The sequence below is a fragment of the Mobula birostris genome, chromosome 21 (assembly GCF_030028105.1).
Source record: "Mobula birostris isolate sMobBir1 chromosome 21, sMobBir1.hap1, whole genome shotgun sequence".
Lineage (NCBI taxonomy): Eukaryota > Metazoa > Chordata > Chondrichthyes > Myliobatiformes > Myliobatidae > Mobula > Mobula birostris.
The window spans coordinates 6,832,442-6,857,702 of record NC_092390.1 but is presented as its reverse complement, the minus strand read 5'-3'; the positions used below and the strand labels follow the sequence as shown (position 1 = coordinate 6,857,702).

Sequence of the window (25,261 nt, the reverse complement as noted above, 5' to 3'; positions counted from 1 at the left end):
TCCTGGACCTCCTGTCCCATGATCCTCTCATATCCCTTTTGCCAATCACCTGTCCAGCTCTTGGCTCCATCCCTCCCCCTCCTGTCTTCTCCTATCATTTTGGATCTCCCCCTCCCCCTCCAACTTTCAAATCCCTTACTCACTCTTCCTTCAGTTAGTCCTGACGAAGGGTCTCGGCCTGAAACGTCGACCGTACCTCTTCCTACAGATGCTGCCTGGCCTGCTGCGTTCACCAGCAACTTTTATGTGTGTTGCTTGAATTTCCAGCATCTGCAGAATTCCTGTTGTTTGATGTCAGAGAGAGAACAGGCAAACTCCACACAGACAGCACCAGTGGTCAGGATTGAACCCAAGTATTAGAACTGTAAGGTAGTAGCACTACCTATTGCACCGCATAGACTCCATCAGCTTCATCACGGGGATAAGCCATTGCAAGATTTCCACCATCAAACACATCTTCAACAGCCCCAGGAATCTAGCATCCATCATTAAGGACCCTCACCACCTGCGACATGCCCTCTTCTCATTGCTACCATCGAGGAGGAGGTACAGGAGCCTGAACACACACTCAACTTTTTAGGAGGTGTGATTCTGCAGATGCTGGAACTCCAGAGGAACACACACAAAATGCTGGAGGAACACAGCTGGTCAGGAGGTCAGGAGGTCAGGAGGCGTCTATGGAAAGATACTGCCAGACGTGCTGAGCTTCTCCAGCATTTTGTGCATGTTTCCCAATGTTTTAAGAACAGCTTCTTCCTTTCCACTATCAGATTTCTGAATGGCCCATGAACCCATCAACACTGCTCCCAATTCCTCTCTCAGCCTGTTTATTGTTTACTGCAATCTATAGTACGTTTTACATATTGCACTGTACAGCTGCCACAAAAATCAAATTTTCATGACATATGTCTGTGTTAATAACCCTAAATCCGATTCTGATTCAACCGAGTTTGTGGTATGGCTTCCTCCTTTACAGCACTAATAATGGTTTTAAATTGCTCCCTCGTGTTTTGGGGCATTCTTACATCATAAAGACAGAATAAGTCTTCTAATGAGAGATGAGGAAGTGTCTGGCATTGAGCTTGGCAGGATAAATTGTCAAAAATACTTAACTATTGCTCTGCACTCTGAATCTCAGTCCCCAGGCTTGCTTATAGTTAGATTGTTGGCAACTTTCAGTTTAATTGATAGATTATATGTCAAGCCGGCAATGTTTGCAACTTGGGTTGGAGTCATGTGGCATAATGAGCACTGCTCCTTTAAATTAATCATGAAGGATTTATTTTGAGAGTCTTGTGTTCTCCTTTTCAGATAGGATGACAGCAGCTTGGGTTTCATTAATGTGCCTGTATCCTATACTGGTGCTGTTATTCTGAGATAGTTCAATGCTGAGGTGAAAATGAAAATACATTTGTCCTGCCTCCCCTCTCCTGTCCGACCCACTCTTGGTAACATCAGATTTGACCTGGTTGCCAGCTCCAGGAGACATGCTGATGGAAACTGAAAGGTCTGAAGGTAGATCAGTCACCTGGACCAGATGGTGGACACCCCAGCATTCTGAAAGTGGTGGCCAGAGAGGTGTGGAGGCATTAGTAATGATATTTCAAGAATCACTAGATTCCAGGATGGTTCTGGAAAACTGAAAAGTTGCAAATGTCATTCTACTCTTCAAGAAGGATGAGAGGCAGAAGAAAGGAAACTATAGGCCAGTTAGTCTGACCTCAGTGGTTGGGAAGATATTGGAGTCGATTATTAAGGATGAGATCTCAGGATACTTGGAGGCACGCGATAAAATAGGCCGTAGTCAGCATGTTTCTTCAAGGGAAAATCTTGCCAGGTGAATCTCTCGGCATTCCTTAAAGAAATAACAAGCAGGATAGACAAAGGAGAATCAGTTGATGTGTATTTGAATTTTCAGAAAGCCTTTGTCAAGTTGCCACACATGAGGCTGCTTAACAAGCTATGAGCCCATGGTATTACAGGAAGGATTCCAGCATGTGTAAAGCAGTGGCTGATTGGCAGGAGGCAAAGAGTGGGAATAAAGGGAGCCTTTTCTGGTTGGCTGCTGGTGACTAGTGGTGTTCCACATGTTGGGACTGTTTTTTATGTTATATGTCAAAGTTTTAGATGATGGAATTGATGGCTTTGTTGCAAAGTATGAAGATAGGTGGAGAGTTAGGTGTGTAGAGAGACTACACAGGAAAATGGGAAAAAGAAATGGCTGGCAGAATACAGTGTCAGGAAGTGTATGATCGTGCAATTTTTTAGAAGAAATGAAAGGGTCGACTATTTTCTAGATAGAGAAAATATACAAAAAACTGAGGTGCAAAGGAACTTGGGAGTTCCTGTGCAGGATTCCCTAAAGGTTAATTTGCAGGTTTAATCTATGGTGAGGAAGACAAATGCGATGTTAGCATCATTTCAAGAGAACTAGAATATAAAAGCAAGGATGTAATGCGGAGGCTTTATAAAGCACTGGTAAGGCCTCACTTGGAGTATTGTGAGCAGTCTTGGGTCCCTTTATCTTCGAAAGGATGTGCTGAAACTGGAGAGGGTTCAAAGGAGGTTCACGAAAATTATTCCAGGATTGAATGGCTTGTCATACGAAGAGTGTTTGACAGCTCTGGGCCTGTATTCACTGGGATTCAGAAGAATCAGGGATGATCTGATTTGAAACCTATCAAATGGTGAAAGGCTTTGATAGAGTGGATGTGGAGGGGATGTTTCCTATGGTGGGAGAGTCTAAGACCAGAGGACACAACCTCAGAGTAGAAGGGTGTTCTTCTAAAACAGAGAAGAGGAAGAATTTCTGTAGCCAGAGAGTAGTGAATCTATGGAATTCATTGCCACAGGCAGCTGTGGAGGCCAAGTCTTTATGTACATTTAAGGCAGAGGTTAATAGATTCTTGATTGGTCAGGGCATGAAGGAATCCGTGAAGAAGGCAGGAGATTGGGGCTGAGAGGAAAATTGGATCAACCGTGATGAAATGGCGGAGCAGACTAGATGGGCCAAATGGCCTAATACTGCTTCTGTATTTCTTATGGGAACAGGCTGAAGGTCTGGTGAAGCAGAGAACTTGCTGCGTTGAGAAGTACTGAGCAAATAAAGCAACCACTGAGTAACCTGTTCCATCTGGCTTGCTGCAGAGTTGTGAGATGTGGGCCAGCTGTAGGAGCCCAAGGAACATAGTCACAAATTACCTTCTCAAATTACAAGTTGCATTGTGCCCTGGAATGAAAACAACTATGCCCAAGAATGGAAAAGTCCATAGTAAGGGGTGAATATAGCCCAGTCCATCACAGGCAAAGCATCCACCATCCAAGCCATGCTCTCTTCTCACTACAACCATTGGGCAGGAGATACAGGAGACTTGGGTCCCACACCACCAGGTTCAGGAACAGTTGTTACCCTATCATCATCAGGCTCCTGAACCAGCATTGATAACTTCAGTTACCTCAACTCTGGACTGATTCCATGACCTCCAGACTCACTTTCAAGGACTCGTATTCTCAGTATTATTGTTCATTTATTTATACAAAACTTGTCTTTTGCACGTTAGCTGTTATTCAGTCTTTGTTTTTGTATAGTTTTTTCATAATTACTATTGTATTTCTTTAATTTCCTGTAAATGCCTCCAAGAAAATGAATCTCAATGTAGTATAGGTACTTTGATAAATTGGCTTTGACTTTGAGCTGCTGTAACAGTTTCATTAGCAGTTGCACAGTTTTTGATCTGGTTCCCACTGTGTTTCAGTTAACAATCTCATGAAGAGAAGTGCTAATGAATTAATAATAGAACTGTGGTTAGTAACTGCTAACTTCTGGCTATATCTGTGCCTGAGTTTCTTCTGACAGAGAAAGAGCTGGGTGCTTGGAAGTGAGGATGATGCTTGTCATCCTGCCACACACACCGAGTCATAGAAAAAGGACCTTTGGCCCATCTAGTCTGTGCTGAACTGTTATTCACCTAGTCCCATTGACCTGCCCCGGTCCATTACACTGGAACTTAGAAGGATGAGAGGGAATCTGATTGAAACATGTAAGATTATTAAGGGATTGGACACGCTGGAGGCAGGAAACATGTTGCTGCTGATGGGTGAGTCCAGAATCAGAGGCCACAGTTTAAGAATAAGGGGTAGGCCATTTAGAATGGAGCGGAGGAAAACTTTTTCACCCAGAGAGTGGTGGATATATGGAATGCTCTGCCCCAGAAGGCAGTGGAGGCCAAGTCTCTGGATGCTTTCAAGAAAGAGATGGATAGAGCTCTTAAAGATAGCAGAATCAAAGGTTATGGGGATAAGGCAGGAACTGGATACTGATTGTGGATGATCAGCCATGATCACAGTGAATGGCGGTGCTGGCTCGAAGGGCCGAATGACCTACTCCTGCACCTATTGTCTATTGTCTATAACCTCCATACCCCTCTCGTCCATGTAGTGATCCAAAATTCTCCGAAATGTTGAAATCAAACCTGCATCCACCACTTTCACTGTCGGCTCATTCCACACTCTCAGCACACATAGGATCGAAATGCATAAGGTTGATAATAGCAACGTTTGATTGCAAGGTCACAGGTTTAGGCAAGAGGTCAGGAAGTTTTTGTTACATATCGAGGATGATTAGATCTATAGTGCACTTCCAGAGTGGGTGGTGGGGGTCAGGAATTCTGGTGTATTCTTGACCTCACAATCTTCCTCGCTGTGACTTTGCACTTCATTGATTACTTGTACTCTGCACTCTTTTGGTAGCTTTTGCAATTTATTCTGCATTACTATGTTTTACCTTCCCCTACCTTGATGCACCATGTAATGATCTGATCTGTGTGAACAATGTGCAAGACAAGCTCTTTTCTGTTTCAAAGTCCAAAGTAAATTTATTATCGGAGTTACATATATATCACCATATGTAATGATGAGATTCATTTTCTTGTGGGCATACTCAATAAATCGGTAATAGAATAATAACTGTAATAGAATCAATGAAAGACCGAACCAACTCGGAAATCAACCAGTGTGCAAAAGAAAGCTAACTATGAAAATACAAAAAGAAAAATAATAAATAAATAAGCAATAAATATCAAGAACATGATATGAAGATCCTTGAAAGTGAGTCCTTAGGTTGTGGGAATATTTCAGTGATGGGGCGAGTGAAGTTATCCCATTTGGTTCAAGAGCCTGATGGTTGAGGGATAATTACTTCCTGAACCCGGTGGTGTGTCCTGAAACTCCCGTATCACCTTTCTGATGGCAACAGCAAGAAGAGAACATGACCTTGGTGGTGGGGTTCCCTGACGATGGAGGCTGCTTTCCTGCAGCAAAGCTCCGTGTAGATGTGCTCAATGGTGGGGAGGGCTTTGCCTATGATTGACGGGGCCATATCCAATACTATTTGAATGCTCCTGGCTGCAATGCGGCCTGTCAGTATACTCTCCACCACACATCTATAGAAGATTGTCAGAGTTTTAGATGTCATGTCAAATATTCACTAACTCCTAAGGAAGTGGAGGTGCTGTCATGCTTTCTTTGTAATTGCATTTATATGCTGGGCGCAGGGCAGGCCCTCTGTAATGTATCCCAGTGCATGTTACAATAATAAACCAAAACCAAAAGGACATAGGCATAGGTGAGCGGTGAGAGCAGAGATATTTAGTTGGTGCTACTAAAAGAGGGATCGATGTCTAGACCTGCCTGACATATATCTACAATCAGACAATACAAGAAGCCAGTTTCCTGTCAGAGAAAGCTTTGAAACATGAAGGAGCAGCCAATGACTTGTTTCTGCCTTGGACTAGGTAGAGTGCAGAGGCAGAGAGCTTTGAAATGCCTGATAATGAGGAACATTCAGAGTCAGGCAGCTCGTTATTCAGGAACACACCACGATCAACAGAGTTTTCAACAGCACCATTGCCTTTTACCAATTGACTGCTTTGTGTGACTTTAAGATCAGACAATGCTGTGTAAGAGTTCTGTAAATGTCATTGGCTTCTTCCTTAGTGACACCAGTTCAGAGGTTGTGACCCAACCCTCACCCCTTCACCATTCCTCTCAAATGGCCCCACTCTGTGACCCAGATTCTCAGTGTGACATATTGCCAACAGACTGAAGGAGAACAAATTTTTTTTGTTCTGGAGAAATCTTTTGTGGATTTAAATGAATTTGATGGACTCAGTATTCCAGACACATGCCAAATGACTAGTGAAACAGTGTTGGACATCCTATTATAGGGAAGGTGTCACTAAGCTGAAAAGAGAGCTAAGATGTCGCTGGCTAGGCACAGCAATGCTCTGCAGGCTGCTAGCAGGACTGCTATCAATTCTTCTCAATATACTCTATTGGGACTAAGATCGCAGCAATCCATGGCCTGTAATTTCCTGCTGGGAGGTGTACTTTTGAACTGGTATGTATGACCAGGTATTTTTGTGCTATCCTGAAGTGGTTAGCAACCTGGAACTCTCAAGTAGGTAGATACAGCCGAGGTGACCATTGCTAAAGTAGACTTGTGCCAGACTGAAGTGGTGAGGCCCAGGCCCGACAGCAGATAACAAACTGATGTTTTGCCAGTTGAAGTGCCAAGCCAGATTAATGTTATGTTGTGTAACTCCAAAGTATAAAATTAATTGAAAGGAAAACAAAGGAGTCCGAAATGTGAGTCTAACTTCAACAGGTTAATAGCTGTCTCAGGTTCATTTTAAACTTCCTCATTGCTACTGTTATGTTTTGTAACTCCCAAAACATGAAGTTAATTAAAGGAGAACAAAGGAGCTTGAAACACATGCCTAACTTTGTGTTTACTTTAAGCAAGACGTGCACACATGATGTGGTGGCGTGTTGATGTACACCATTCACGTACTTTTATATTTAACCTGTAATGAAGTATTTAAACAAACAAGAAAACTTAATCAATATATTTACTATATTACTGAAATATTAAATTCACAACAATCAGGGCCAAGGCCCATGGATGAACTGGTGTAAAGGTTACTGCTCAGTGAGGCTTTACTTGTGTCAGCAATGAACTGACTTTGCAGCTATGGACTGCAACCTCTACACTGAACCTGGTTCCATGTCTGCAGCCATTTCCTCTCCACGTGATTGAAAGGATCATTCTGGCTCTGAGTTTGTCCTCCGCCTGGCTTGTGTATGCTAGTGGTATCTGACCCCGTACTAAACAAGTCGGGTTCTCACGTGAAGGGATACAGAGTAGTTTCTCTTCACAGGAAACCTTCATACCAGCATTAATCAAACTAGATCGATGTCAGATAAACCAGGGCAAAAGGTCACTTGAAGCATCTTCTCAACGTTGTTCAAATTATCCTGCCAGCGCGTCCATTAAACATGAACCCCACTGTAGCTCTTAGTTTTCTACTTTTCCTAGATGGTTCAAACACATCACTTTGGAATAAGATTAGTGAACCAATAATCTTTTATTTTCAAGAATCATAAAGGACCATCCAGACAGGACATGATCTCTTCTCGTTACTACCATCAGGGAGGAGGTACAGGAGTCTGAAGACCCACACTCAACATTTTAGGAACAGCTTCTTCTTCCCCTTTGCTGTTGGATTTCTGAACAGGCCAGGAGCACCACCTCACTACGCTGCTCTCTCTCTTTCCACTATTTATTTATTTTATATATTAGTGTAAATTATAGGGGTTTTTTTTGTATTTCACTGCACTGCTGCCACAAAACAAGACATTTCATGACATGTCAGTGATAATATACCTGATTCTGATTCTGAAACAAATTCGGTTCAAGCCTACTTATGCAGAATATTCATTTGAGAGCTTAAACCAGGGGTTCCCGTCCTTTTTTTATGCCGTGGACCACTACCATTAACCAAGGGGTCTGCAGATTCCAGTTTGGGAACCCCTGGCTTAAAAGGATGGGAGAGGATCTGTTGGGTAAGGGAGTGTGGGGAAGGGGGAAGGGAGTGGATGAAGGTTGTTTACATTATTGCTAACTCACTGATCTGTTGTCAGATTGTTTCAGCTATGTTTTTCTAATGGGAATAATGAGGCCCTGATGTTTATGTTAAGGATTGAGGCATCTCCTCTCAGTGTTACAGAAAACAATAGCACAATAAGCCTCCTCGCTCCATTCAGCAAGTGAATGTGGAGTTGCTTTGTAAACATGACCTTGGGACTGGAGCAATTTACTTTCAGTTTTGAAATCCATGGGATCAAACAGTTCGTTTCACCAAGGTGGTGATGTAGTCTGGTATCATTATGAAAGTGAAGTTAACAACACTGGACTGTTGCTTAGTAATCTGTCAGCAAAAAAATATATAGATAACATTAGAGCAGTGTGTCCATTATTGGAGGATAGCTGGCATGTTCTGAGTCAATTAGCAATTGACAGATTTATTAACAATGTACAAATTTACAGGTAGCTGCAATGTTCGCATTCATTTTGAGAGGACTGGAATGTACAAGCAAGGATGGAATGCTCAAACAAAAGAAAATCTGCAGATGTTGGAAATCCGAGCTAAGGGCTTGGGTGTAATGCTAAGGGTTTAACAAGGCTTTGGTCAGACCATACTTGGAGTACTGTCTGCAATTTTGGGCCCATACCTAAGAAAGGATGTGCAGCTATTGGAGCGGGTCCAGAGGAGATTCATGAGAATGATCCCGGGAATGGAAGTGTTAATGGACAAGGAGCATTGGATGGCTCTGGGCCTGTACTCACTGGAGTTTGGAAGAATAAAGGGGGACCTCATTGAAACCTTTTGAATATCAAAAGGCCTAGATAGAGTGGGTGTGGAGAGGGTGTTTCCTATAGTGGGGGAGTCTAGGACCAGAGGGCACAGCTGCAGAATAGAGCGATGTCCCTTTAGAACAGAGAAGAGATATTTCTACAGCAAGAGAGTGATGAATCTGTGGAATTCATTGTCACAGATCATTGCGGGGCCAGGTTATTGGGTATATTTAAAACAGATGTTGATAACTTCTTGATTAGTAAAGACATCAAAGGTTATGGGGAGAAGGCAGGAGAATGGGGTTGAGAGGGATAATAAATCAGTCATGTTGGAATGGTGGAGCAGACTCGATGGGCTGAATGGCCTAATTCTGCCTTGTGATCTCACCTATGTATGAGATTAGAGGGAACAGACCCCAGTGTCTGTAGACAATAAACAATAGGTGCAGGAGTAGGCCATTCGGCCCTTTGAGCCAGCACCACCATTCACTGTGATCATGGCTGATCATCCACAATCAGTATCCAGTTCCTGCCTTATCCCCATAACCTTTAATTCCGCTATCTTTAAGAGCTCTATCCATCTCTTTCTTGAAAGCATCCAGAGACTTGGCCTCCACTGCCTTCTGGGGCAGAGCATTCCATATATTCACCACTCTCTGGGTGAAAAAGTTTTTCCTCAACTCTGTTCTAAATGGCCTACCCCTTATTCTTAAACTGTGGCCTCTGGTTCTGGACTCCCCCATCAGCGGGAACATGCTTCCTGCCTCCAGCGTGTCCAATCCTTTAATAATCTTATATGTTTCAATAAGATCCCCTCTCATCCTCCTAAATTCCAGTGTATACAAGCCCAGTCGCTCCAATCTTTCAACATATGACAGTCCCGCCATCCCGCCGTCTGTACTGTTGTACTACAAGATGCTGGCTGGCCTATCTTTCACCTCAGCAACACTTTCTTGCCTATATTTCCTGACGCCCTTTAGTATCTGCAAACCTGTGGATCTCCGTCTTGGGACAGCATGGTAGCAGAGCGGTTAGCGTAATATTATTGCGGCGCCAGCGAACCCGGGTTCCATTCCCCCCACTGCCTGTAAGGAGTCTGTACGTTCTCCCCGTGCCCATGTGGGTTTCCTCCCACAGTCCAAAGACGTACAGTTCAGTAGATTAATGGGGCACTGGGTGAAATTGTGAGGTGTGGGCTCGCTGGGACAGAAGGACCTGCTACTGTGCTGAACCTCTAAATAAAAATAGAATATATATTGGAATTGGCTTATTATTCTGCTGAGTTACAGTAAAAAAGTTTTTGTCTTGATCATTACACAGTTCATAGAACAAGGGAAAACAGTAAAAGAATGTTTTCTGTATTGCATGTCCCTCTACCATCCACATTCCGAACCATCCATGAACACTATTCCTCTTGCACTATTTATGTATTTATTTGGAACTTGGAGTAGTTTTAATGGCTTGCACTGTAGTGCTGCCACAAGACGACTTTCGCACCAGGTGTGAGTGATAAAAGTCTGGTTCCGAGGTTGTAGAATAATGTGTAACGGACAGAGAAAGAGCAGTGCAGGTAAACAATAGGGTACGAGGTCATAACCAGGTAGATTGTGAGATCAGGACATCTTGTCGTTGAAGCATTCCTATGATCTACCACCTTCGGGGTAAAGAGATCTCATCGCAGTTCTGAATGAGTGACCCGCCATTCTGAGACTCTAACCCGTGGCTTCAGACAGTTCAATTCTGGGAACCATTATCCCTGTATCTGCACCTTGTGAGAATCCTGTGTATTTCTGCATATCAGTCTAATCAGAATCGGGTTAATTATATCTGACGTACTGTAGGTTCTGAAATCTATTGTTTGGTGGCAGCAGTACCATGCAAGACATTTAAGAGAATTCTTATAAGGTACAATTTTAAATTGGATAGACAGATATACAAATAGTGCAAAGAGGCCTAGTGAAATAGTGATCACAGACCGTTCATACATCTAATGGCAGAGGGGATGAAGCTGTTCCTAAAATAAAGTATGGGTCATCAGGGTCCTGTGCCTCCTCCCTGATGATAATAGCAAGAGGAGAGCATGTCCCAGATAGTCGGGGTCCCTAGTGATGGATGCTACCTTCTTGAGGTACACCTCTTGAAGATGTCCTGGATTGTGTCCACGAGGGAGCTGGCCAAGCCTGCCGCACTTGGCAGCCTTTTGCCATCCTGTGCATTGGAGCCTCCACACCAGGCACTCAGCTGAGAGATTCTCCTGGTTACCCAATTGACCTTCACATGGATCATTAAACAGAGGCCCTTTCAGCCTTCTCAGGAAAAAGGTCATTTGAAAACTGCAGTGGAGATTTCCCCGGTAACCTGCAAATAATTATCCTTAAAACCATGTCACTAAGCCAATTTATTTGGTCATTATCACATTGCTCTTTTTGGAGTTTGTTATGTGGTCATTAGTTGTAATGTTTTCCACATTCTGACGATGACTATAGTATGGACACGAATGTGGGGTGGGGGCAATATTGAAAACCCTATCAATGATAGAGATGTGGTGGGGTGATATTGGACATCTCATCTACAACATAGATGAGGTACAGGAATATTGGAGATGAGGTGAAATGCTGCTTTTGAGGCAGTCAGAAGGTTTTGGAATTATCCTTCTTTAAAGGTGGTTGAAGTCGAATCTGAATATTTTTGAGGTGGATGTGAATAGAGAGTAGGCAGAGAAGAGTGAAGGGACCCTCACCATCCAGGAGATGTTCTCTTCTCTCCCACCTACCACCTGCCAGCTTCTTACTTCATTTCCCCTCTCCCATGCACCTATCTTCCCCTCACCAGTTCTCACCTATCACCAGCCACCAGCTCCCCCTCCCTCACCCCACCTTCTTTTCTGTTTTCTTCTCTCTTCCTTTCCAGTCCTGATTAAGGATCTTGGCTCAAAATGTCATCTGTTTATTTCTCTCCATAGATGCTGCCTAACCTGTTGAGTTCTGCCAGCATTTTGTGTATGTGGGGGGAGGGGGGGGGGCGCGCAAGGAGAGCTCTGGATTTCCAGCATCTATAGAACCTCGTCTGTTTATGAGAAGCAAATTGTTCCTGCAGGATGAAGGTAGATTGACCTTTTATTTATTTAGAGATTTAACTTTATTTGTGGGAGGCCAACGTCAACCTGGAGCTGTACCATAGAGGCAGAAATGAGGATACTGAACCATAGCTAGGGCACAGTAGACAAAATGGCCAAGGACAGGTAGAAATGGAGGACGTTCACAGCTGCCCTAAAAGCCAGCAGCCTAACGGGCAGTAAGTGGGTTACTTTATTTAGAGATACAGGGCTGTTCTGGCCCAACGAGCAGTCGCCACCCAATAACACCAGTGACCAATGAACCTACTAATCCAAATGTCTTTGGTATGTGGGAGGAAACTGGAGCACCTGGTGGAAACCCATGCGGTCATGAGGAGAACGTACAAATTCCTTACAGGTAGTGGCAGGAATTGAACCAGGGTCACTGGCACTGCAAAGTTTTCTGCTAACTGCTATGCTTCTGCACTGCCCAAAGCTCCTAATGCATTGTCTTCCTGCTTCTAATCTGTACTTTGCTGTTCCAGTAACCTGGTCAAGTCACCACTGTACTGTCCATTGATCAGTCGATGATGTGATAGGGCTAACAGTTCAGGTGTGAGGGCTTTCATAGCACAGATTAATGCAATTCAGAAAATAGATCCTCCAGCAATTTACCCAGAAATGGGCAATCCTAACCCAGATGGAGACTGTACATGGAAATCTCATGGTTCCACCTGGAATCCTATACCTTGTTCAGCTCAGAGTAAATTTATTGTCAATGTTCTTGTCTGTCACCACATCCTTGATGATGGAAGCTGCCATCATGTGACATCACTCCATGCAAACATACTCAATGATTTGTCTGTCTCTGATGGACTGGGCTGTATCCACCACATTCTGTAGACTTTATTGGTTTCTTGTTTCCATACCAAACCGTGATGCAGCCACTCAGGATATTCTCTACTCTGCATCTAGAAGATTGTCAAAGTTTTAGGTGGCGTGCCATCTCTGCGTGAACTTCTGAGAAAGTGGAGTTGACTGGAGTCTAATTGAGATAGTTGATTGACACCACCAGCAAAAAAAAACAAAACTGTTGTGTTCAAGCCAGACGCCATAAGGATTTGATCAGGGCTTCTTGGCTGCAGGTCAGGAGCTGGGACATTCCAGAGTAGGTCTGTATTGCGATCGTGGTGTCAGTAAACTCAGTACATTAGCAGTCCCCACGCTCCCTTACCCTTTCGAACAGTAACACTCTCCCATGGAATTAATGGCCCATGATGTCATTAACACAAGCTCATTGAGCTGTAGGTTCCAACTGATTACTCAATCCCACCATCTCCTGTTGCTGTGGGGGTTTTCTGTGTGAGTGGATGAAGAGGTGCATGGGAGAACACAAGAAGTAGGACCAGCAGTGGCTAGTTGGCTTGCTTTTGCTTTTCGATGAGATCACAGCAGTTCATTTCCCTCAGCGCCCCTTTCCTGGTCTAACCTCGTACCCTGTAATATCTAAAAATCTGTCTTTTTCCCGAATGATTGAGTCCACTAGTCGTCAGTAGAGAACTACAAAGATTCACTGCCCGTGGGGTGAAAGAAACGTTGTCTTATCTCTATACTGAATATCTGATCCTTCATGTTGCAACTGTAACCCCATCAGCTGGAGTAAACATTCTCCCTCCATCCTCCCTGTCAAGCACATTCTCCCTACATCCACCCTGTCAAACAAACAGATATAATATGTTAACAACTTGTGTAGGAAAACTGGAAATAAGTAGCCAGTAAACCAGCTTTGACCATTTGGTTGTGAAGTCCAGGCAACGACCTATTTATAGTACAGCTAGTCAGCATTACTCAATAGGCAGCACAATTTGATTGCATCACTCTTACACGTGATGTCACCGAATGTCACCCTGAAGCCAGTGTATTTCCTGGTCAGCTGCTTACCTTCTAACAGGTAATCTACCTTTTTCTTTTAAGCCATGCATTTTCTAAGATTATTTGCAGGTTGGAATGAATGAGGAGGGATCTCCTTGAAATCCATTGAATGTTGAATGGTCTAAATAGAGTGGATGTGGAGAGGAGGTCTTCAATAGTGGAAGAGTCTAGGACCAGAGGAAACAGACCCAGAATAGGACATCTTTTTAAAACAGATGAGGAGGAATTTCTTTAGCCAGAGGATAGTTAACCTGTGGAATTCATTGCCACAGGCGGCTATGGAGGCCAAGTCAATGATCAAAGGTCAAAGTACAAAGGAGCTTAAGAAGGGTCTGAGAAGAGCAAGAAGGGGGCATGAGAAGGCCTTGGCAAGTAGAGTAAAGGAAAACCAGAAAGCATTCTTCAATTATGTGAAGAAAAAAAGGATGACAGGAGTGAAGGTAGGACCGATTAGAGATAAAGGTGGGAAGATGTGCCTGGAGGCTGTGGAAGTGAGCGAGGTCCTCATGAATACTTCTCTTCGGTATTCACCAATGAGAGGGAACTAGATGATGGTGAGGACAATATGAGTGAGGTTGATGTTCTGGAGCATGTTGATATGAAGGGAGAGGAGGTGTTGGAGTTGTTAAAATACATTAGGATGGATAAGTCCCCGGGGCCTGATGGAATATTCCCCAGGCTGCTCCACAAGACAAGAGAAGAGATTGCTGAGCCTCTGGCTGGGATCTTTATGTCCTCGTTGTCCACGGGAATGGTACCAGAGGATTGGAGGGAGGCGAATGTTGTCCCCTCGTTCAAAAAAGGTAGTAGGGATAGTCTGGGTAATTATAGACCAGTGAGTCTTACATCTGTGGTGGGAAAGCTGTTGGAAAAGATTCTTAGAGATAGGATCTATAGGCATTTAGAGAATCATGGTCTGATCAGGGACAGTCAGCATGGGTTTGTGAAGGGCAGATCGTGTCTAACAAGCCTGATAGAGTTCTTTGAGGAGGTGACCAGGCATATAGATGAGGTTAGTGCAGTGGATGTGAGCTATATGGATTTTAGTAAGGCATTTGACAAGGTTCCACACGGTAGGCTTATTCAGAAAGTTAGAAGACATGGGATCCAGGGAAGTTTGGCCAGGTGGATTCAGAATTGGCTTGCCTGCAGAAGGCAGAGGGTGGTAGTGGAGGGAGTACATTCAGACTGGAGGATTGTGACTAGTGGTGTCCCACAAGGATCTGTTCTGGGACCTCTACTTTTGTGATTTTTATTAACGACCCGGATGTGGGGGTAGAAGGGTGGGTTGGCAAGTTTGCAGACGACACAAAGGTTGGTGGTGTTGTAGATAGTGTAGAGGATTGTCAAAGATCGCAGAGAGACATTGATAGGATGCAGAAGTGGGCTGAAAAGTGGCAGATGGAGTTCAACCCAGAGAAGTGTGAGGTGGTACACTTTGGAAGGACAAACTCCAAGGCAGAGTACAAAGTAAGTGGCAGGATACTTGGTAGTGTGGAGGAGCAGAGGGATCTCGGGGTACATGTCCACAGATCCCTGAAAGTTGCCTCACAGGTGGATAGGGTAGTTAAGAAAGCTTATGGGGTGTTAGCTTTCATAAGTCGAGGGATAGAGTTTAAGACTCGTGATGTAATGATGCAACTCTATAAAACTCTGGTTAGGCCACACTTGGAGTACTGTGTGCAGTTCTGGTCACCTCACTATAGGAAGGATGTGGAAGCATTGGAAAGGGTACAGAGGAGATTTACCAGGATGCTGCCTGGTTTAGAAGGTATGCATTATGATCAGAGATTAAGGGAGCTAGGGCTTTACTCTTTGGAGAGAAGGAAGATGAGAGGAGACATGATAGAGGTGTACAAGATAATAAGAGGAATAGATAGAGTGGATAGCCAGCGCCTCTTCCCCAGGGCACCACTGCTCACTACAAGAGGACATGGCTTTAAGGTAAAGGGTGGGAAGTTCAAGGGGGATATTAGAGGAAGGTTTTTTACTCAGAGAGTGGTTGGTGCGTGGAATGCACTGCCTGAGTCAGTGGTGGAGGCAGATACACTAGTGAAGTTTAAGAGACTACTAGACAGGTATATGGAGGAATTTAAGGTGGGGGCTTATATGGGAGGCAGGGTTTGATGGTCGGCACAACATTGTGGGCCGAAGGGCCTGTACTGTGCTGTACTATTCGATGTTCTATTACCAAAGTATGTGTACATGATACAACTTTCTGATTCATCTCCTTATAGTCAGCCACAAAACATATATTTAAAGTGGAGGTTAGTTGGTTCTTGATCAGTAAGGGGGGCGGGGGTCAGATTCTAATGACACACGTTGTGTTAGGAGCTTGGCTGATGTTTTTTGAAGTACATGCCCTAGCTAGTAGGTTTGCTGCATCACAGCGCCAGAGACCTATGTTCAGTCCTGTCATTGGGCACTGTCTGTGTGGAGTTTGCACACCCTTCCTGTGACTGCTTTGGTTTTCTGCCCCATTCAATAGAGGGGTGGGTTGGTAAGTTAGTTATCCCTTGCAGATTGTAAATACATGTGGTCTTTCACTAATTCTACTATGGTTATTATTCTATAATTGATTTCATTAGTATGCCCACAAGGAAATGAATCTCAAGGTGGTATATGGTGACATTTATGGACTTTGATAATACATTTACTCTGAACTTTGGTGTTCATGTATTTATGAAGATTTTATTCCATACCGTATCTATACTTTAACCTCTAAGTGTATTTGTATATAATTCTTTATTCTTATAATTGTTGAATGCTTTTGTTATACGTAATGCTAATGCACCACAGCAAATACCTAGTACCTCAGAATCAGGTTTAGTATCACCAGCATCTGTTGTGAAATTTCTTAACTTAGCAGCAGCAGTACAATGCAACAATATAGAAAAAAAAATCAATAAGTCAATTACAATAATATATTAAATAGTTAAGTTTAAAATAGTGTAAGAACCAAAATAATATAAAATAAAGTAAGGTAGAGTTCATGGGTTCATTTAGGAAATCAGACAGCAGAAGGGAAGGAGATGTTCCTGAATCGCTAGTGTGTGCCTTCAGGTTTCTGTACCTCCTTCCTGATGATAGCAATGAGAAGAGGGCATGTCCTGGGTGATGGGGGTCCTTAGTAATGGACACTGCCTTTCTGAGACACCGCTTCTTGAAGATGTTTTGCATACTACAGAGGCTAGTACTGAAAATGGAGCTGACTAATTGTACAACTTCTTTCGATCCTGTTCAGTAGCCCCCCCACCCACCCCCATACTAGACAGTGGTGCAGCCTGTCAGAATGCTCTCCATGGTTCATCTGTAGAAGTTTTCAAGTGTCTTAGGTGACAAACTAAATTTCTTCAAACTCCTAATGAAATATAGTCGCTGTCTTGCCATCTTTATAGCTGCATCGATATGTTTATTTAAAATTTTTTGAAATGCCTGAAGGTTATATGTTTTATACATTTTGTGATTCACTACATTTAGTTTTTGGGATGTTTACTCACACTATAACTACAATATTTATTTTTAAGTTTTGAAAAGCCCAGATTTCATCTGTTTTACAGGTTTTGTGTTTCATTATATTTTATTTTTCTCTCTCTCCCTTTATTTTATCTGGTTGCTAGCAGCTCCAGACACAGTGGACATTGTGACAGCTCATCACCATGGCAATGGTTCAGGCAATGCCCATAGCTTCTGAGCATCAGGGTCCAGAGAGTGGGACGAGCCTGCAAACTTCTGCATCATCGCCAGTCTTACCAGGCACCATGGGTAGTGTTGGCAGCCTTGTCTCGGGACGGAACTACCATGACAAACACTGTAAGGCCACGGAATACAGCAGTAAATGTCGGAAAGCCAACCAGATCCAGAACATCTTCAGGCAGCAAGACGGGCATCTAAAAAATGGCTACTCTCAGGACTGCATTGGTGGAATGGTGACCAAGAAACAGAGTGGAAACTATACCCAGCTAAAAGATGACCGGCACAACGGAGGCTGGAATATGATGGAATCACCCGCCAGTCCCTGCAGTGATCCCGAGGATGTGCAGGAGGGAAAGTCGGTCAATGGAAACATTCGGGGTCCACCGCCAAAGATAATACCGGTGTCAGGCAAGCTTGAGAAGGTAAGAGTACGCAAAGGTCCTTCCCTGGGAACATGTCAGTGATCAATGTTATGTATTCATAGCCACAGGCGTTTGCACTTGCTATTAATTATCACATTGTTATCACATGTACTAAGATGCAGTGAAAATTTTTGTTTTAGAACAACAGTATTGTACAGACTGCGGCCCACACTGTTGTGCCAACCTGTATAAATGTACTTCACAATCGACTTAACCCTTCCTTCCTACGTGGCACGCAAGCCTCCTTTTTTTTTACATCCATATACCTACCTAAGCACCTTCTAAATGTCCCTGTTGTACCAGCCCCCGCCATCACACCACCACCCCACCCCCTCCCGGCCAGCAGAGCATTCCAGGCATTCAGCACTTACTGTGTGTAAAAATACATACAAACAAACAAGCTCTGATGCCCCCTGCCCCCCAAACTTTCCTCAATCACCATAAATGGATGCCCTCTGGTATTAGTCATTGCTGCCTAGAAAAGAGATTCTGCTTGTTCATTCTATCTATACCTCTCTTTATTTTATACACCTCTATCGTCACCTCTCTTCCTCCTTTGTATTAGCCATTTCCATCCTGGGAAAAAGGTGCTGACTGTCCACTCTATCCATGCTTCTGATCATCTTATGCACCTCTATCAAGTCTCTCCTCATCCTCCTTCACTCCAAAGAAAGAAGTCCCAGCTCATTCAACCTATCCTCATAAGACACGTTCCCTAATCTAGGCAGCATCCTGGTAAATCTTCCCTGCCCTGCACCTCGGCTTTGAATGAACTTTCCTCCTCTCAGCATAAATGCATGGCCTCTAGTATTAGAGATTTTGATCCTTGGAAAAAAGATATAGACTGGGTAGTCTATCTGTGCCTCTCATAATCTTATAAACGTCTATCAGGTCTCCCCTCAGCCATCGGTCATCCAGAGAAATCAACCCTAGTTTGTCCAACCTTTGTATGTTCCCTCCTAATCCAGGCAGTATCCTGGTAAGCCTTTTCTTCACCCACTCCATACCCTCCACACCCTTCCTGTAATGAGATGACCAGAACTGAATGCAGTACTCCAGATGTGGCCTAACCAGAGTTTTATAAAGATGCAACATAACTTCCTGGCTCCCCTGATGAAGGGTCTCGGCCTGAAACGTCGACTGTGTGTTCTTTTCTGCAGACGCTGCCTGACCTGCTGAGTTCACCCAGCATTTTGTGTGCGATGCTTTGAATTTCCAGTATCTGCAGACTTTCTCGTGTTTAAGCATGCCATATGCCTTCTTCACCACCCTATTGGCTTGTGCATTCACTTATGGAGAACCATGGATTTGGACCCCAAGATCCTTCTGTGCAGAAGTATATTGAGGTGGCACAAGAGGATAAAAGTAACAGAGTGGAGAATGGTAGTGTTGCAGTTACAGGGGAAGTGCTGAGCACTGGACAAACACGGTGCAAGGCTGTAACAAGGTAGATTGTCAGGTTCTTTTTCAATATTATCATACTGGCCCAAGAGTCCAATTTATCAAACTTGGGAACTACTTAATAGTCTTACAACAGTGGAATAGAAGCTGTCTTTGAGCCTGGTGGTACATGCTTTAGGCTTTTGTATCTTCGTCCCATGGGAGGAGAAGAGGAGGGAATGTCCGAGCATTGAGGGAACATTGGCTAGGATGTTGTGTCCAGCTGTTGAGGGCAAGGTTTAGGAATGCCCTCAGATGCTGTGGGTGAAGTCAGAGACCCACATGGGGAACGACAGTGAAACAAGTTTTTAATGTAACTCGGCAGTGTTGGAGCGATTTTGGGTAGATTATTCATTTACACTTAAATGGCTTGGCCACCAATCTTCTGTTTGACAAAGTACTGTGGATTGAGTTCATAACAATACATTTCCTAAAAGCTGTGAATACCAGATGCTGCTGACACCATAGTTTGACCAGATGCTGTAGTTTCGAAGACAGTATTATCTATACTTTATAAATATGAATTGTCCTCTATGTTAGCACGTAAAATACCAAATAAATGTGTTGTGGATTTAAACACGAGGAATTCTGCAGATGCTGGAAATTCAAGCAACACACGTCAAAGTTGCTGGTGAACGCAGCAGGCCAGGCAGCATCTCTAGGAAGAGGTACAGTCGACGTTTCGGGCCGAGACCCTTCATCCTGACGAAGGGTCTCGGCCCAAAACATCGACTGTACCTCTTCCAAGAGATGCTGCCTGGCCTGCTGCGTTCACCAGCAACTTTGATGTGTGTTGTGGATTTAACTTGCATTCCTAAAGGCTGTGAGTACCAACCCAGACATGCGGGCGTCAGGAGGAAAGGATGAACTCAGAAGGTGTGACATTTTGTATGTAGCTTCAAAAGAAAGAATTGTCTGTGCATTGTCTAAACTTTGTAAATAGGGATTGCCCTTTGTGTTCAGCAAATATTGAGCACACATTGGGCTAGCAGACCTTTTTACCAAAGGGTCTCCATATGATGCCTGCTGTACCTTGTTGTGTCGAGCAAAGGAGCTGCTTTGTATCTACCAGTGACTCTGTCTCCCCGGTGATTTCATCCACGCTACAACAGGCAGCACCACTTCTCCTGTGCCAGGCTCTACGGATTGCATGTCCCCTTTACGTATCTGCAAAATGGGCCCTTGCATTTGAAGTAATTGGGTGGCCCATACAGATGAAACATTGCAGATGAAGTCTTGTCCAGGCATTAGAAACCTGCACACCTCTATATCTTCCCAAGTTATGCATTTACAAAACTCAGAAGCAGTATCACAAATATGACAAATGGTGCAATAAGAACCCAGCTGTACTCAGCAACCTATTTTGATAGATGGCAGCACATAAACATTGTGCAATGTGAAAAAAATTGAGGAGCCAGGTATTCAAGAAACAGGCCTGACTGTAACCCATCTTGGAAATGACGGCAGAACAGCCATGGCTGGAATTTCTAGGAGCAATTTGGAAGGCACAGGATATATATATATATATCCGATAAAAGAGGAAGTATTCTAAAGACAAGATGACACAACTGTGGCTGACAAGGGAAGTCAAAGCCAAGATGAAAGCAAAAGAGAGGGCATATAATAAAGCAAAAATTAGTGGGAAATTAGAGGGTAAGGCAATTTTTAAAAAATCAACAGAAAGCAACAAAAAAAAACATTGGGAGATGAAATATGAAGGTAAGCTAGCTAATAATATCAGAAATGATACCAAACATTTTTCAGATATATGAAGAGTGAAAGAGAGGCGAAAGTAAATATTGGACCACTGGAAAATGACACTGGAGAGATAGTAATGAGGGACAAGGAAACAACAAATGAGCTGAATAAGTATTTTGCATCCGTCTTCACTGTGGAAGTCACTACTAGTATGCCAGAACTTCGAGAGTGTCAAGGGGCTTGGGAAACTGAAAGGTCTGAAGGTGGATAAATCATCTGGACCTCATGGACCACACCCCAGGGTTCTAAAGGGGTATCTAAGGAGATGGTGGAGGTATTTGTAATGATTTTTTAAGAATCAGTGGAGTCTGGCGTGGTTCTAGAGGAATGGAAAATTGCAAATGTCTAACCAATCTTTAAAGAGGGAGGCAGAAGCAAGGAAATTATAGGCCAGTTAGCCCCACATGAGGCTACTAAACAAGATAAATAAGAAGTAGGCCATTCGGCCCATTGAGTCAGCTCCACCATTCAGTCATGGGCTGATCCAATTCTTCCATTCGTCCCCACTCCCCTATACCCTTTGATGCCCTGGCTAATTAAGAACCTAACTATCGCTCATGGCAACAAATTCCACAAATTTACCACCCTCTGACTAAAGTAATTTCTCCGTATCTCTGTTCTAAATGGGTGTACGTCAATCTTGAAGTCATGCGTTCTTTTCCTAGACCCCCCCCAACCAAGGGAAATAACTTTGACATATCTAATCTGTTCAGGCCTTTTAACATTCAGAATGTTTCTATGAGATCCCCCCTTCATTCTCCTGAACTTCAGGGAATACAGTCCAAGAGCTGCCAGACATTCCTCATACGGTAACCCCTTTCATTCCTGGAATCATTCTCATGAATCTTCTCTGAACTGTCTCCAATGTCAGTATATCCTTTTTAAAATAAGGAGCCCAAAACTGCACACAATACTCCCAAGTATGGTCTCACGAGTGCCAGGGTATTACAGTAAAAGTACTAGTATGGATAGAGCATTGGCTGACTGCAGTGGAAACAAAGAGCAGGAATAAAGGGATCCTTTTGGTATTGGCTGGCGGTGACTAATGCTGTTTCACAGGGGACTATGCTGGGACCGCTTTTTACATTGTATGTCAACAATTCGGGTGATTGAAATCGATGGCTTTGTTGCCGAGTTTGCAGGCAGTACAGAGATAGGTGGAGGGGCAGGTAGTGTTGAGGAAGCAGAGAGGCTGCAGAAGGACTGAGATTGATTAGGAGAATGGGCAAAGTGGTGGCAGATGGAATACAGTATCGGAGGGTATGGTCGTGCACTTTGCTAGGAGGAATAAAAGCATAGACTATTTTATGAATGGAGAGGAAATTCAAAATTCCAAGGTGCAAAGGAATTTGAGAGTCCTTGTGCAGGATTCCCTAATGGTTAATTTGCAGATTGAATTGGTGGTGAGGAAGGTGAAGCAATGTTAGCATTCATTTCAAGAGGACTAGAATATAAGAGCAAGGATGCAAAAAGGTAATGGTGAGTTTTCACTTGGAGTATTGTGAGCAGTTTTGGGCCCCTTATTTAGGAAGGATGTGCTGACATTGGAGAGGGTTCAGAGGAGGTTCACGAGAATGATTCCAGGAATAAAAGAGTCATCATATGAGCAGTGATTGAAGGCTCGGAGCCTGTACTCGCAAGAATTTAGAAGAATGAAGGGTGATCTCATTGAAACCTATTGAACGTTGAATGGTCTAGATAGAGTGGATGTGAAGGGGATATTTCCTTTGGTGGGGGAAGTCTAGGGCAAGAGGGCACAGCCTCAAAATAGAGGGGCAGCCATTTAGAACAGAAATGAGGAGGAATTTCTTTAGCCAGAGGGTGATGAATCTGTGGAAGTCGTTGCCACAGGTGGCTGTGGAGGTCAGATCACTGGCTGCATTTAAGGTGGAGGTTGATCGGTTCTTGATTAGTCAGGGGTGAAAGATTATGGAGAGAAGGTGGGAAAATGGGGATAAGAGGGAATTGGAGCCGCCATTATGAAATGGAGGAGCTGACTCGATGGGCTGAATGGCCTAATTCTGCTCCTATATCTTATGGAAATGTTACCCAGGCTTTGATAAGTCCTGAGTGAGTTTAATTCCCTTGTTCCTGTACTGCTGAAAAAGAGGCTATTCAGCCCATCAGGCATACACTAGCTCACTGAGCCATTGTATTGATCCCCTTCCTCCTACATGTATCTCTATAAGCCGTTCTCTCCATACCCATTAACTACTTCCCTACCCAGCTGGTGAAGAAATAAACTTGCCACTGGCACGTCGTCGGGATGTGGGACGAAGGAACCCCTTGTGGTCACCACAAGAAATTGCAAATTGCACACATTCAAGATCGGTGTTCCAGATCCATACGTGACTTACAGAAGGCTATTTTAAGGGTGATAAAACAGTTCCAGTTGAGGTTAGAGATGGAATCAAATGCACTTCCACTCTAGCAGGGTTTACAGGCCATTATTTCCTACAAAGCAAAACCTAACGTCACGAATGACGGTGATGCCTCACTCCCAGATGAGCTCAACCCCCTTTGTGCATGCTTTGAAGGGCAGATAAGACCACACCCATGAGAATCCCTGCAGCATTTGGTAACTTGTGATGCCGACATCCGAACATCTTTCAAGAGGGTGAACCCTTGCAAGTCATCAGGCCCTGACTGTGTACCTGGTGGGTCTCTGAAAACCTGTGTCACCCAGTTGGCGGGTGTGTTCAAGGACAAGTTCAATCTCTCGTTGCTGCTGACGGAGGTTCCCACCTGTTGCAAAAGGGTGACAATCATACCAGTGTCCAAGAAGACCAGGGTGAGCTGCCTCGATGACTATTGCCCAGAGGTACTCACACCTACTGTGATGAAGTGGTTTGAGATGTTGGTCATGGCTGGAATCAACCCCTGCATAAGGAAGGATCTGGACCCTGTTGCCAGCTAGATCTACCACGGATGCAATCTCACCCGAACAATAGTAATACTGTACCTACGTCAGGCTGCTGTTTATTGATGACAGCTCAGCGTTCAACACAATCATACCCTCAGTTCTAATCAACAAGCTGGGCTTCTGTACCTCCCTCTGCAACTGGATCCTAGACTTCCTCACTGGGAGACCACAGTGTGTGCAGATCAGAAATAATATCACCTCGCTGACATTTGACATTGGTGCCCCTCAGGGGTGCGTGCTTAGCCACTGCTCTACTCTGTCTTTACCCATGATCTGTGGCCAGGCACAGATAAATCATCTGGTTGAGTGGTGTCGCAACAAGAACCTTGCACTCAACGTCAAGACCTAGGAATTAATTATGGACTTCAGGAAGGGGAAGTTGATAAAACATCTCATCAAGGCCTCAGCATTGGAAAAGGTGAGCAGCTTCAAGTTCCTGGGTATCAGCATCTCAGAAGATATATCTGTAGTCCAACATATTGATGCAGTTACAAAGAAGGCAAAACAGCAGCTATATTTCATTAAGAGTTTGCAGATAATTATGTGTACCAAAGGCACTGGCCAATTTCTACAGATGTATCGTGGAGAGCATTCTATCTGCTTGCGTCAGGAGGGACCACTGCACAGGATTGAACAAAGCTGCAGCAAGTTGTAAACTTCGCTAGCTTCAATGTGGGCACTAGCCTCCAGCAGCATCCAGGACACCTTCAAAAGGCGATGCCCCAAATAGGCAGCATCTATCATTGAGGAAACCCATCACCCTCTTCTCGTTGCTATCATCAGAGAGGAGGTACAGGAGCCTGGAGATACACAAAGTTGCTGGAGTAGCTCCACCCTCCCCCCCCCGGCTTCAGATTTCTGAATGGACATTGAACTCATGAAAACTACATTAGTATTTGCAGATTTCTGAATGGACATTGAACCCATGGAAACTATATCAATATTTTCAGATTTCTGAATGGACATTGAACCCACGGAAACTATATCAATATTTTCAGATTTCTGAATGGACATTGAACTCATGAAAACTACATTAATATTTGCAGATTTCTGAATGGACATTGAACCCACGGAAACTACATCAATATTTGCAGATTTCTGAATGGACATTGAACCCATGGAAACTATATCAATATTTTCAGATTTCTGAATAGACATTGAACGCGCGAAAACTACATCAATATTATCCCCTCTCTCTATGCTCTTATTTCTCTCTTATTTAATTTAATCTTTTAAGTACTTATTGTAATTTATAGTTTTTATTATTATATATTTGCAATGTACTGCTGCTGCAAAACAACAAATTTCATAACTTATGCCATAACTTCTGATTCAGTACT

At 43.7% G+C, this 25,261-nt stretch overlaps 1 protein-coding gene across 6 annotated transcripts in view; it reads left to right on the top strand.

Moving 5' to 3' along the window:
* Window positions 1–25,261, top strand: part of lzts2a (leucine zipper, putative tumor suppressor 2a) — a 237,088-nt gene that overhangs the window by 195,788 nt on the left and 16,039 nt on the right. For 4 of the 6 annotated variants that reach the window (XM_072238886.1, XM_072238888.1, XM_072238885.1 and 1 more), the window contains one exon: window positions 17,306–17,800. In XM_072238886.1, the coding sequence (XP_072094987.1) occupies window positions 17,342–17,800 (459 nt within the window). In that variant the 5' untranslated portion in view covers window positions 17,306–17,341. Of the gene's footprint in view, window positions 1–17,302; window positions 17,801–25,261 lie in introns of all 6 variants that reach the window. The other 2 variants (XM_072238887.1, XM_072238890.1) reach the window with 1 other exon arrangement.